At 44.0% G+C, this 14416-nt stretch overlaps 1 protein-coding gene across 1 annotated transcript in view; it reads left to right on the plus strand.

Moving 5' to 3' along the window:
* The window catches only part of CCDC62 (coiled-coil domain containing 62), a 57354-nt gene continuing 42938 nt past the window's right edge, over positions 1-14416 (plus strand). Inside the window, 5 exon segments of the mRNA XM_011964514.1 lie at positions 1-119; positions 2898-3090; positions 6276-6442; positions 9067-9168; positions 11794-11965. Of these exon segments, the coding sequence (XP_011819904.1) occupies positions 84-119; positions 2898-3090; positions 6276-6442; positions 9067-9168; positions 11794-11965 (670 nt within the window). The 5' untranslated portion in view covers positions 1-83.

Below are 14416 nucleotides of genomic sequence, written 5' to 3' on the forward strand. Positions count from 1 at the left end.
CGCCGCTCGGGGCAGGCGCGCCGATGGCGTTTCTAAGGTGACGCCGTCCACACCGGCCTTCTCCGGGGGCGGAGGAAACACCTATGAACCCTCCGGCAGCCTTCCTTGCCGGACGCCAGGTGAGCGGCGGTTCCGAGCGCGGCTGGGCGCCGCTGCAACGGTGCACATTGGTCGAAATCTACTGTTTCTCAAGAACGGTGACTACTTAAAATGTGAAACGGGCCGGGCGCGGTGGCTCACGCCTGTAATCTCAGCACTTTGGGAGGCGGAGGCGGGCGGATCACGAGGTCAGGAGATCGAGACCATCCTGACTAACACGGTGAAACCCCGTCTCTACTAAAAATACAAAAAAAAATTAGCCGGGCGTGGTGGCCTGTAGTCCCAGCTACTCGGGAGGCTGAGGCAGGAGAATGGCGTGAACCCGGGAGGCGGAGCTTGCAGTGAGCCGAGACCGCGCCACTGCACTCCAGCCTGGGCGACAGTGCGAGACTCCATCTCAGAAAAAAAAAAAAAAGTGAACCAATACATTGGACATAGAGGAAAAGGGTGTCACCACCGTTTCCTTAACCCAATAACACCTTGTTATTCAGCTCAGGTCACAGAGTAGCGCGTACCCGGTGCTTACTGTTTAGGGAGGACGACTGGCGTCTGGGGAGCTGCTCTCCCATTTACCTCGCTGGGTGTCCTTAATTTACACAACGTGGCGAGTAAAGAAAGGAGCTCTCTCACAGCTCCACTGTACCAAAAAGTCTGGAAGTGGGCTTGCCCAAGGTTCGCGTCCATCAGTGTAAGACGACCTGCCTTTGTATACTCGGCTTACTGCCTGTTTTCCTGGAGTGGAATATGTGCTCCTTGCCTGGCGGGCTGTGGCCCAGCCACTGGCGCTCAATAAATTATGTTGAATGCATGAAAAAAGGGCTGGGCCAACACTGGAATTCAAGCCTTGGGACTTGAAATCCCTTGACTCCAAATTCCATTTTCCTTGTTAAGGCTAGTAACTGTAATTTATTCATCATTCTTATTTATTTTTGAGACAGGATCTGGCCCTGTCCGCAGGGCTGGAGCGGAGTGAGGCAATGTCGGCTCACTGCAGCCTCTGCTTCCCAGGTTCAAGCCATCCTCCCGCCTCAGCCTTCCAAATAGCTGGGACTACAGGCGCCCACCACCATGCCGAGCTAATTTTTGTATTTTTAGTAGAGAGAGGGTTTCGCCATGTTGGCCAGGCTGGTCTTGAACTCCTGACCTCAGGTGATCTGCCCACCTCGGCTTCCCAAAGTGCTGGGATTACAGGTGTGAGCCACTGAGCCCCCCTCATTATTTTTGTTTATTTACAAATCTTATTTTTCAAAAAGCAGTAAGGGAGTACAAAGGGTCACTGGTGAACCTTTAATTACTATCTTTAAGGTGGAACTCTATTAAAGTAACACTTTTAGTTCTTTATTTCATAGGTAGGGACAGCACCATGATTTGAAATGTGGTTTACAGTGTTAATGAGAGCTGATGTTTGTTAAGTGATTACTACGAGCTAGGCGTTGTGCTCAGTACTTTACAGAGTTTGTCTTGTTTAATCTTCGTCACTCCAAGATGTTAAAATGCCGTTGCTATTATTTTACAGGTGAGGAAACTAATTCTTAGAGAAGTTAAGTAACTTGCCCAAGGTTATGTAGCCACTAAGTGGCTAATTCTGGGATCACAATTTGGTCAGACCAACTTGTTAGACTTTCAAATGCTGTATACTTAAAAGGAATTATTGTATTAATAGATAATATTATTAGGTATAAAAATGGCATCATGGTTATATAGGAAATGTTCATTTTTAGAGATGCATTCTGAAGGATGTAAGGGTGAAATGGTATTTTTTAATCAATAAAAGAAAAGGAAATTGAAACAGCTGTGGTGAAATCTTGATAATGGTAGAACCTAGGTACTGAGTATATGGGAGTTTATCATACTAATGTCTTTGGGTATATGTGAAAAATTTCCTTACAGAATTTGGTTTTTAATTATGTATGTTGTATTTAGACTAGTTACAATATTAAATTGTCCTTAATAGATTGAATATGTATAGATGCCTTAGATGTTATAGTTTTCATGAATATTGAATACTGGAAGACTTAATTTTCTTTTTATAGACTAAAATTCCCATTCTTTAGTAAGAATCATTTACATTTAAGCAGTAACTATTTCATGGTTTTTTTTGTTTTGTTTTGTTTTTGAGCTAGAGTTTCGCTCTTGTCGCCCAGGCTGGAGTGCAATGGCACGATCTCGGCTCACTGCACCCTCCGCCTCCAGGGTTCAAGCAATTCTCCTGCCTCAGCCTCTTGAGTAGCTGAGGTTACAGGCATGTGCCACCACACTGAGCTAATTTTTGTATTTTTAGTAGAGATGGGGTTTTGCCACGTTAGTCAGGCTCGTCTCAAACTCCTGACCTCAGGTGATCAACCCACCTTGACCTCCCAAAGTGCTGAGATTATAGGTGTGAGCCACCACGCCTGGCCACTATTTCATGTTTAACCTGTACTTGGTTACTCAAATTGCTGGGGCAAGGTGGGAGATAATGTTATTGACTGGCAGAGAAAAGGGTTGTTGGCAAAGGGGAAGAAGAAGTGCAGAAATAGGTTTATTTGTTTACCCAGCGGGTTTTAGAAACAGTCCCACTTTTTAGGCATGGCACGTATGGCATGACAGAAAATTGTAGAGAGGCAGAGTGCATGGTAGGTTTTAACTTGAATATGTTTTAAGTATACATAATCTTTGCTGCCATGTTATTAACTTGAAACTAATTGAACTACTTGGAACTGACAGCAAAAGAAGATATACTTATTTGGAAAATTGACTTTGGCTGATTTGTTACTGATTTCATTCTATTTTGATGTGAAACCGCTTTCTATGTTTAGAACATCGGGTCAGAAGTTGAGATTTCCACTATTGAGAAACAACGGAAGGAGCTGCAGTTGCTCATTGGAGAATTAAAAGATCGAGATAAAGAGCTCAATGACATGGTTGCAGTGCACCAGCAACAGCTTCTTTCATGGGAAGAGGATCGGCAGAAAGTGTTGACATTGGAAGAACGTTGCAGCAAATTAGAAGGTCAGAAATACGTTCAGTGACAACAGTTATGCACTCCTTTGTGCTAACACATTGATGGGCTCATGGGGAAGACAGAGAGGAAGTAAAGACTGAAACCCCTGCTGTCCTCAAGTTTAGGCTCATTGGAGACAGGAGGACTTTATGAACAGTGATAATGGGACAGACACATTCAAATAAAGTAGGACAAGCAAAGTATTTCAGCATAAAAAGGGGGCTGGATAGAGCTCCAGTTAACACGGGGTGAGCGCCATTGGTGAAGCTGAAGTTTTGAACAAGAGTATGAATGAAGATGCCATATGACTAGCCATTCTCTTAAACTAAGCTGAAAGATTTTAAGCTTTTTGTATTGAACTTGATCTTAAGTTCCTAAAATGGTCATCTTTTAAAATTATAGCTGTCTGTCCAGGCACAGTGGCTCACACCTGTAATCCCAGCACTTTGGTAGATCATTTGAGCTCTGGAGCTGGAGACCAGCCCAGCCAACATGGTGAAACCCCACTTCTACTAAAAATACAAAAAATTAGCTGGGCGTGGTGGTGCACACCTGTAATCTCAACTACTCGGGAGGCAGAGGCATGAGAATCACTTGAACCCGGGAGGTGGAGGTTGCAGTGAGCCAAGATTGCGCCACTGCACTCCAGCCTGGGGGACAGAACAAGACCCTGTCTCAAAAAAAAAAATATATATATATACACACACACACACACACACACACATATATATATGTAGCTGTCTCAAAAATGGTTGCAAAAAGTTTATTTATTTATTTATTTATTTATTAAAATATGATACCATATTTTAATTCTGTCATTCCTTTAGTGCTGCCCTAAATCTGAATGTTCCAATGACTCTAGATTGTTAGTAGAATACATTAGAGGAGAAAACACTGATCTGTGTAATAGAAAGATAACCTTTTTTTACTTAACATTACTCAAAGGATTCTGTAAATGTGGCAATCCAAATCTGTCATTTTTGGTGGGGCATGGTGGCTCATGCCTTTAATCCCGGCACTTTGGGAGGCTGAGGCAGGCCGATCACTTGAGGTCAGGAGTTCGATACCAGCCCAGCCAACATGGTGTACCTTATCTCTACTAGAAATACAAAAATTAGCAGGGCATGGTGGTGCACGCCTATAGTCCCAGCTACTCAGGAGGCTGAGGCAGGAGAATTGCTTGAATCTGGGAGGTGGAGGTTGCAGTGAGCCGAGATCGTGCCACTGCACTCCATCCTGGGTGACAGAGTAAGACTCTGTGTCAAAACAAAGAAAGAAACAAACAAAAAACCCAAATGTATTATTTTTTTTGTTTCTTTGATGACCATCTGATTTTACTCTGACCACACCCACACGCGTATACACACACAGCATTTAACATGGTTGCTGATTAAATGCAGTATAACATCTTATGGCTCTTATATAAACATGTTAAAAGAAGAAAGATAACACATATAACATATATAACCCACATTATACGTAGCTATCAGTATTTTATTTTAAAATGAGCAAGATTTGAATAGGCACCTCATGGAAAGAGGCAAATTGAATGTCTAATAAATATATAAAAAGTTTCCTATTCTCATTAGTAATTAGGGAAATGCAAATAAAAATCAAATTGAGATACTATTTTACTTTTACTAGCCTGGCAGAAATTACCGGGTTTTGGTAAAGTATGACGCCAAGGGAAAGCTGAGACGCTGCTAGCGGGAGTCAGTTGTTACTGCTGGTGTGCAAAATCGTTTGGCAGTATCTGGTGAAGCTGAAGATGTGCATATCCTACAGCCCAGCAAAGCCACTTCTAGAATATTCTCACCCTATAATAGACACATGAATCACTTAAGGGGCTTGTTAAAATTTAGATTCTGATACAGTAGGTCTGGGGCCCAAGGATCTGCATTTCTAACAGGCATCCCAGGCGATGCCACTGCCGCTGCTGGTCCAGGGATCACATTTTGAGAAGCAAGGCTCTCGAGAAACTCTTGAAAATATGCACCCAGATGCATGTAAAAAGGCCTGGTGCTGTGGCTCACGTCTATAATCCCAGCACTTTGGGAGGCCAAGGCAGGCGAATCACCTGAGGTCAGGGGTTCGAGACCAACCTGGCCAACATGGCGAAACTCCGTCTCTACTAAAAATACAAAAATTAGCCAGGCATGGTGGCTCATGCCTGTAGTCCCGGCTACTCCGGAGGCTACAGCAGGAGAATTGCTTGAACCTGGGAGGCGGAGGTTGCAGTGAACTGAGATCACACCACTGCACTCCAGCCTGGGCTACAGAGTGAGACTCCATCTCAAAAAAAAAAAAGATGCGTGTCAAAGAATATTCAGAGCAGCATTGTTTATCATAGCTGCAAAGTAGAAATAACCCAAATGATCATCAATATTAGAAATAACCTTTGGTAGGCCGGGCGCAGTGGCTCATACCTGTAATCCCAGCACTTTGGGAGGCTGAGGTGGATGGATCACGAGGTCAGGAGATGGAGACCATCCTGGCTAATATGGTGAAACCCTGTCTCTACTAAAAATACAAAAAAATTAGCTGGACGTGGTGGCGCTCGCCTGTAGTCCCAGCTACTTGGGAGGTTGAGGCAGAAGAATCATTTGAACCCAGGAGGTAGAGGTTGCAGTGAGCCGAGATCATGCCATTGCACTCCAGCCTGGGCAATAGAGGGAGACTCTGTCTCACCAAAAAAAAAAAAAAAACAGAAATAAGCTTTGGTGTAATCATTCAGTGGAATATTACCGGGCAATGTTAGTGCACAAACACAAGTTATACACAACTGAGCGAATCTCAGAATCATCATCTTAAGCAAAAAAAGCAAACAGAAGAATTCTCAGAATATGATTCCATTTTTATATGGTTCAAATTAAACTATAATTTTGAGGCATGTGGTCATTGGTAAAGCTGTAGTGAAAAACTAGGAAGTGATTACTCGAAGATCAGGCTCATGGTTGGGAAAGTAGAAACTGGAGAGATTATGTTCAGGAAGTGACCTCCAGAGGCTTCCAGTTGCTCACAGTTCTGTTTCTTGATTAGGGGTGATAGTGCGCATTTCATAAAAAAGGTTTTAAAAGAAGATTGTCTTTGTAAAAATTCTCTAGCACACTTTTACTTTTTAACCACCCATTTTGAAAATAATGCATTTTAAGCTGAAGGTCTGACTACAAATTATTGATGAACTTTCCCTCAGGTGAACTACATAAAAGAACTGAAATAATCAGGTCACTCACGAAGAAGGTAAAATCTCTTGAATCCAACCAAATGGAATGCCAAACTGCTTTCCAAAAGACCCAACTACAGCTTCAGGAAATGGCTCAAAAGGCAACGCATTCTTCTCTTCTCTCTGAAGACCTTGAGGTTGGGATTATTTTCTGATAAACTTCACTAGTCCAAATTCCCTTTGTGTTTCAGTTATTGAAAAATTAGATTTGGCCACGTGCGGTGACTCACTCCTGTAATGCCGACACTTTGGGAGGCCGAGGTGGGCAGATCACCTGAGGTAGGGAGTTTGAGACCAGCCTGGCCAACGTGGAGAAACCCTGTCTCTCCTAAAAATACAAAATTAGCTGGGCGTGGTGGCGCGCGCCTGTAGTCCCAGCTACTCGGGAGGCTGAGGCAGGAGAATCGTTTGAACCCGGGAGGCGGAGGTTGCGGTGAGCCGAGATCTCACCATTGCACTCCAGACCGGGCAACAAGAGGGAAACTCTGTCTCAAAAAAAAAAAAAAAAAAAAAGAAGAAGAAAAAAGAAAAATTATATTTAAATGTTTCATTAAAAATGCATGTGAGGCTGGGCACAGTGGCTCGGTGACTTATGCCTGTTATCCCAGCTCTTAGTTTGGGAGGCTGAGGTGGGAGGATTGCTTCAGCCCAGGAACTCGAGATCATGCTTGGCAACATGGCACATGCCTGTCTCTGAAAAAATGGAAATACAAAAATGAGCTGGGTGTGGTGGTGTACTGCTGTGGTCCCAGCTACTTGGGAGGCTGAGGCAGGAGGATCACTTGAGCCCAGGAGGTCAAGGCTGCAGCGAGCTGTGATTGTGCCACTACACCCCAGCCTGGGTGACAAAACAACAACAACAAAAAAGCACATGTAAGCCAAGCACAGTGGTGTGTGCCTGTAATCCCAGCTTCTGGGGAGGCTGAGGCAGAAACATCGCTTGGGCCCAGGAGTTCAAGTCCAGCCTGGGCAACACAGTGAGACTTCATCTCGATAAAAAACAACAATCACAACAAACAACCAATGCAAAAATGCATACGTGTGTGTATGAAGGTATCTACACTCATCCACCCCTTGTAGTTCTGTTTATCCTACAGTTTTGGTTAGTTGCACAGCACCATCCTGTCTTAGAGATTGAGCTTCAGTACAACCCTTTGTAACTGTTATACCATTTGGTTTAGTAGCATCTACCATTTAATCAACAATGGGTTATTTTAGAAAGCTTTCCTCAAAGATGAGAGGGTATCATCAAGTTTTGGTAGCTTCAATGATGTTTTCTAAATTATTGCGTCTTTTTATTTTTGAGACGGAGTTTCACTCTTGTTGCCCAGGCTGGAGTGCAATGGCACAATCTCGGCTCACTGCAACCTCTGCCTCCTGGGTTCAAGCAATTCTCTTGCCTCACTCTCCCGAGTAGCTGGGATTACAGGCATGCACCAGCACGCCCAGCTAATTTTGTATTTTTAGTAGAGACGGAGTTTCTCCATGTTGGTCAGGCTGGTCTCAAACTCCCGATATCAGGTGATCCGCCCGCCTCGGCCTCTCAGAGTGTTGGGATTACAGATGTGAGCCACTGTGCCCAGCCAATTATTGTGTCTTATAACGTTAGTGGCATATTGGGAATAAAACCTCTAAGACTTGTTTTTTGAGCCCGACACGGTGGCTGACACCTATAATCCCAGCACTTTGGGAGGCTGAGGTGGGCGGATCACTTGAGGTCCAAAGTCTGAGATCAGCCTGGCCAACATGGTGAAACCCCCTCTCTACTAAAAATTCAAAAATCAACCAGGTGTTTTGGCGGGCGCCTGTAGTCCCAGCTACTCGGGAGGCTGAGGTAGGAGAGTCACTTGAACCTGAGAGGCAGAGGTTGCAGTGAGCCGAGATCACACCACTCCACTCCATCCTGGGGGAAAGAGTGAGACTCTGTGTCAAAAAAAAAAAAAGACAGATTTTTTTGGTTTTCTCTTCTAATTCGTCAGTCATCAGATATTTTTTGAGTTCATGCTCATAAGAGACGCAGAAAGCCAGCTTGTTTATGTGTTACATCCTTCATCCCAGCTACTCCGGAGGCTGAGGCAGGAGAATCACTTGAACCCAGAAGGCGGAGGTTGCAGTGAGCCGAGATCATACCACCAGTGCACTCTAGCCTGGGCGACAGAGTGAGACTCCATCTCAAAAAAAAAAAAAAAAAAAGTCTGATGGTTATTTTTCTCAACTAGTAAATAGATTGTATACACAATAATTATATCAGATCTAGCACTATGTGTTTTTTTTTAAATAACTGATGAGTAGGAATACCCCAGTATGAAGTTCTTTCGACAAAGAATATTTTTTAAATTCACAGAGTTCACTAATGCTACTTTGTTTCAACAAAGGAAATCTCTTACTAATACAGTTCTCATTCATTCATTTTCTTCCCTCTTCCCAACCCAAAATTACACATAAAAGATATTAGGAAATAGACATGTTTACAAGCATCATCAACATAATTCAGTAGGGCAAATACAAGTACTGAGAGGATGGTAGAATTAATAGAGAAATACATATTTGTATTCTTTTTTGATGACTGCTTTCTTAGCCCACTTTGTTACTAAAACAATGTGGGTTTTATTAGCCCACTTCATTACCAACTCTTTTTTTGTTACTAACAAGTCAAACAAGGAAAAAACAAAATGGAGAAATAAGCACAGACTATGGCTAGCCAGCGTAGTGAAAGCTTTAAAAGGACTCAAGCACTATCATCTGTGTTGTTTTCTTGTAGGCTAGAAACGAAACTCTCAGCAACACGTTAGTGGAACTTTCTGCTCAGGTAGGACAGTTACAAGCTCGAGAACAAGCTCTCACGACAATGATAAAGCTAAAGGTAATCAAAAATAAGAATTCTTCCATTTGCCAGAGTGCTTGGTGGTTTATATTCACATTCATTATCTTACCTAAGTCCCCAGCATCTCAGAAATGTAAAGCTACCAATGTTGCTCTTGTTTTTTAAAACGCCCAGTTAGAAATGAGGGAAACAAATTTAAAATGATGTTCCCAAGGCATGAAGAAAGGAGGCAGGACTCTGCTTCTGGTCTTCTGTCTCCAAGGCCCATTCTATGGGCTGGCAGGTCTGAATTAACTTATTTTCTCCCCGGGTATCCATTATTAGGTCTCATAGAGTTATTGGCAATTAGATTGCTTGATAATTTTTTTTAATGGAGAGAAAAACCATTTGCAATTGAGCAGTTGATATAGTCACTAACATGCAATATACAACGATACACAGTCTCCTGCTGTTATGCGCGTCTTTGACAATTGGTATTTAAGGGAACGATGTTGGTATAATGAAATGCTCACGCTAATAAAGATGTGATTTTTCTCAGCACATTGTTTTGAAGTGATTGGGGCAAGTGCTCTGAAAATTAAATAGAAAATATTAAAATCTACAGTCATGTCTTTAGTCAAGTAGTAGCCAGTTTAGTGGCTTCAACAACCTCTCTGGTTTCCATCATAGCAAACTCTGGCAAAGCTGTAGGTATGTGTGGAGGTGCTGGCAAGGCATTTCCCCACCATTAAAACAGTGGGTACATTAGGAAGGGTGTGCTCCTGGAGGTCGTTTGCAGTGGCTCACGCCTATAATCCCAGCACTTTGGGAGGCCGAGGCGGGTGGATTCCTTGAGGTCAGGAGTTCGAGACCAGCCTGGCCAACATGGTGAAACCCCTGTCTTTACTAAAAATACAAAAAAGTTAGCCGGGCATGGTGGCATGCCTGTAATCTCAGCTACTCTGGAGGCTGGAGTATGAGGATCCCTGGAAGCTGGGAGGTAGACGTTGCAGTGAGCCGAGATTGCACCACTGCACTCCAGCTTGGGTGACACAGTGAGACTCTGTCTCAAAAAAAGAAAAAAAAAAAAAGAAGGCCAGGGATGGTGGCTCACATCTGTAATCCCAGCACTTTGGGAGGCTGAGCCAGGCGGATCATAAAACCAAGAGATCGAGACCATCCTGGCTAACATGGTGAAACCCTGTCTCTATTTAAAAAAATACAAAAATTAGCTGGGCGTAGTGCCACACCCCTGTAGTCCCAGCTACTTGGGAGGCTGAGGCAGGAGAATTGCCTGAACCCAGGAGGCAGAGGTTGCAGTAAGCTGAGATCACACCACTGCACTCCAGCCCGATGACAGAGCGAGACTTCATCAGAAAAAAAAGGCTGTGTTCCTAGACTGATTTTTTTTTTTTTTTTTTTTTTTTTTTGAGACGGAGTCTTGCTCTGTAGCCCTGGCTGGAGTGCAGTGGCCGGATCTCAGCTCACTGCAAGCTCCGCCTCCCGGGTTTTACGCCATTCTCCTGCCTCAGCCTCCCCAATAGCTGGGACTACAGGCGCCCGCCACCTCGCCCGGCTGGTTTTTTGTATTTTTAGTAGAGACGGGGTTTTACCGTGTTAGCCAGGATGGTCTCGATCTCCTGACCTCATGATCCGCCCGTCTCGGTCTCCCAAAGTGCTGGGATTACAGGCTTGAGCCACCGCGCCCGGCCGACTGAGAGATTTTATCTGATGAAAATGGTTTCCTTAGAAGCAGATGCCCTCCAGGACATCCTTATCAAAGGAGTAAGTAGGAGTCCAGGTTTCAGGCTGAAAGGGATTGACTGTTGTGGGTCTCTCCTGGTGTTAACTGAACTGTGTTCTTGTACTTATTAGAACTGTTATTTTTTGCTACTGGCCTGGTCGCAAAGTTCCATGGGTTTTTGCATGGCCTGCCCCAACCCTTTTATTCTGTAAGTCCTAGTGCGAGATGTGCAGACAATGTGATTTTTCAGGCGTGCATTTACGATGCTGTAGCAGAAACACTTAGACTTCAGTCGGGTAAAACCTCTTAATAACAGTTATTCCAGGTGAGTGGGGGAGGGATAGAACTTTTACTTATTTTTATACTTTTAGGTGTTGTTTGAGTTGCTTTTCAAGGAGCAGATACCTTTTTTGGTAACTAAAACTGCCTCAACAATTAAGAAATTCTAATTTGGTAGGTTTGGAATGATGTTGTGGAGTCTGTCATTTTAACAAGCTGGAAAATGGGAGGGAATGGTGAGCCGTTAGACCGACCTATATAATCCAGAGGATGAGTTTCCCATCCAGGGGCCACCTACCCTCTTGTTACTATTATAGTTTCTTAGGTAATGGAATGGTCTGACTGTAACTTTCTGAGAGAGAGCAAGGGGTAGTGGTTCAGTATATAGTGTCTGAGGCAGCCAGCTAGGTTCAAATGGTGGCTCCACCACTAACTAGCTGTGTAACCAGGGGCAAGGAACATGGCCTTTCTGTCGACTCGTCTGTCACTTGGCAAGAGCAACAGTACCTCCTCATAGAGTTACTGTAAAGATTAAATGAGTTAATATGCGAAAAGTGCTTAGAATGGAACCTGGCACACAGTCGGATCTTAGTATTATCTTCTCTTTTTGGTTAATTGGAATTTAAGAATGTAGAATAACCGTTTTCAAATTTGGTTTTTAGGACAAAGATATTATTGAGGCAGTCAATCACATTGCAGACTGTTCGGGTAAATTTAAATTGCTAGAGCATGCCCTACGTGACGCCAAGATGGCGGAGACTTGTATTGTGAAAGAAAAGCAAGATTATAAGCAGAAACTGAAGGCACTTAAGATTGAAGTCAGTAAACTAAAAGGTAAGGAAGAGACCTACATTTAAGATACGAGTGTATTATCTTGGTAATGTATTTCTTCATTTGGGTTCACTTAATCTTATGCTTGCGAGTAGATCAATTCCCGGCCTTAGGCCCTGATGTGAAATATCCATTTCATTTATATAGGATTATGCTGCAATTTGTGTCTTATAAGATAAATAACAGAGTTGGGGAGAACTGCAGAATGTATCATATTTTAAAGTAATCCTGCCTTAGTTGAGGTGGCTGTACCATTAGCTATTGCTGATACCTGCTTTGTGGCAGACAACATCAGTATTTCAGTGGCAGGCAGTCCTAGCATGTATTAAACCCACGTGTCTAGAGGTAAATGGGAGGTGACGGATTACAATTGGGCCTCACTGAGCTTCCCATCTGGGCAGTTCTGCCTCACACGTTTCATCTTCTCCTTGCTAGCAGGCTAGCCTGGGCATTTCTTCCCATGGTGAGGGCAGAAACTTCTGATTCGGATATTAGGAATTTTTATTTTTGCCAATTTATTTATTTATTTTCGACAGAGTCTCACTCTGTCACCCAGGCTGGAGTGCAGTGGCGCTATCTTGGTTCACCAAAGCCTCCACCTCCCGAGTTCAAGCTATTCCCCTGTCTCAGCTTCCCAAGTAGCTGGGATTACAGGCGCCCACCACCATGCCTGGCTAATTTTTGGATGTTTAGTAGAGACAGAGTTTTGCCATGTTGGCCAGGCTAGTCTGGAACTCCTGACTTCAGGCGATCCCTCTGCCTTGGCCTCCCAAAGTGCTGGGATTTACAAGCGTGAACCAATGCACCCAGCCAATCTTTGTTGATTTAACTTAAAAGATTCAGCATTTGAAAATGTTGTCCTTATGATGCCCTGACCTATGGTTAGCCATAGGTCTCATCTCCATTTGTAGCTTTAGCTAAAACCATAATCATATTATCATCCCCTTGGCAGCAGGAACAGACTCTGCTTCTCTTTTTCAGTGTACTGTTAATAGCACAGCACCAGGGCTACACTCTAGGTATTTGGTATTTATTGAATGTTTATATATACCGAGGTAAAATATACAAGTAGAAAGAAGTCTGTTCTGTCAATATTTATATATTATAAACATTTTATAAATTCAATATTAAAACTTTTTTTTTTTTTGAGGTGGAGTCTCACTCTGTTGCCTAGGCTGGAATGCAATGGCGTGATCTCAGCTCACTGCAACCTCCACCTCCCAGGTTCAAGCAATTCTCCTGCCTCAGCCTCCCGAGTAGCTGGGATTACAGGCCCCCGCCACCATGCCTGGCTAATTTTTGTATTTTTAGTAGAGATGGGGTTTCATGATGTTGGTCAGGCTGGTCTCAAACTCCTGACCTCATGATCCACCCACCTTGGCCTCCCAAAGTGCTGGGATTACAGGCATGAGCCACTGCATCCAGCTTAAAACTTTTTTATTTAAGAAAAGAGAAATAATGGCTGGGCATGATGGCTCACATGTAATCCTAGCACTTTGGGAGGGCAAAGCAGGCAGATCACCCGAGGCCAGGAGTTCAAGACCAGCCTGGATAACATGGCAGAGCCCTGTCTCTACAAAAAATTAGCCAGGCATAGGTGGTGTGATCCTGTAGTCCCAGCTGCCTGGGAGGCAAAGTAGAAGGATTTCTTGAGCCCAGGAGGTGGAGGTTGCAGTGAGCCAAGATCGTGCCACTATACTTCAGCCTGGGCAACAGAGTGAGACTCCACCTCAAAAAAAAAAAGAAGAAGAAAAATTTTTATAGAGCTCAGTCTCCAGCCCTCCCTCCCCTTCCTGGAGGTCCACAAGTGGGACTGCAGGTTCCAGCCCTCTCCTCACTTGGTGTTTCTGGTGACCGGCTGCATCCTGAGGCCACGTAGGGGCTCCACCCTGAGTCACCTCGTTAGCATGTGCTCTGGCGTAATCAACTGGGGCTCTTCATGAATGACAAAAGATGCTTCTGTCACTTAGGAAATTCGACAGGTTTTAGGAGCTCTGTTCCAGGAACAGAGGACAAAAACCAACTCTGTTTCTTCTTATACCACAGACATATTCAAGGAACAGAAGGAAAGGAGGGAAGGGCAGTGGGGAGATGGGTGGGTCAGGTCACGCTGGGCTCTGCAGTTTGCAGAAATGAATTTGGATTTCATCCTCAGTGCAGTAGCAAGGCTTTTCACTGAGAAATGACACAAGCAGATTTTTATTTATTTATTTTTTATGTATTTATTTTTGAGATGGAATTTCACTCTTGTCGCCCAGGCTGGAGTGCAGTGACGTGATCTCGGCTCACTGCAACCTCCACCTCCCTCTCAAGCGATTCTCCTGCCTCAGCCTCCTGAGTAGCTGGGATTACGGGCACCTGCCGCCATGCCCAGCTAATTTTTGTATTTTTAGTAGAGACGGGGTTTTACCAGGTTGGCCAGGCTGGTCTCGAACTCCTGACCTCAGGTGATCC

Source organism: Mandrillus leucophaeus, unplaced genomic scaffold (genome assembly GCF_000951045.1).
Source record: "Mandrillus leucophaeus isolate KB7577 unplaced genomic scaffold, Mleu.le_1.0 Scaffold7, whole genome shotgun sequence".
Taxonomy (NCBI): Eukaryota; Metazoa; Chordata; class Mammalia; order Primates; family Cercopithecidae; genus Mandrillus; species Mandrillus leucophaeus.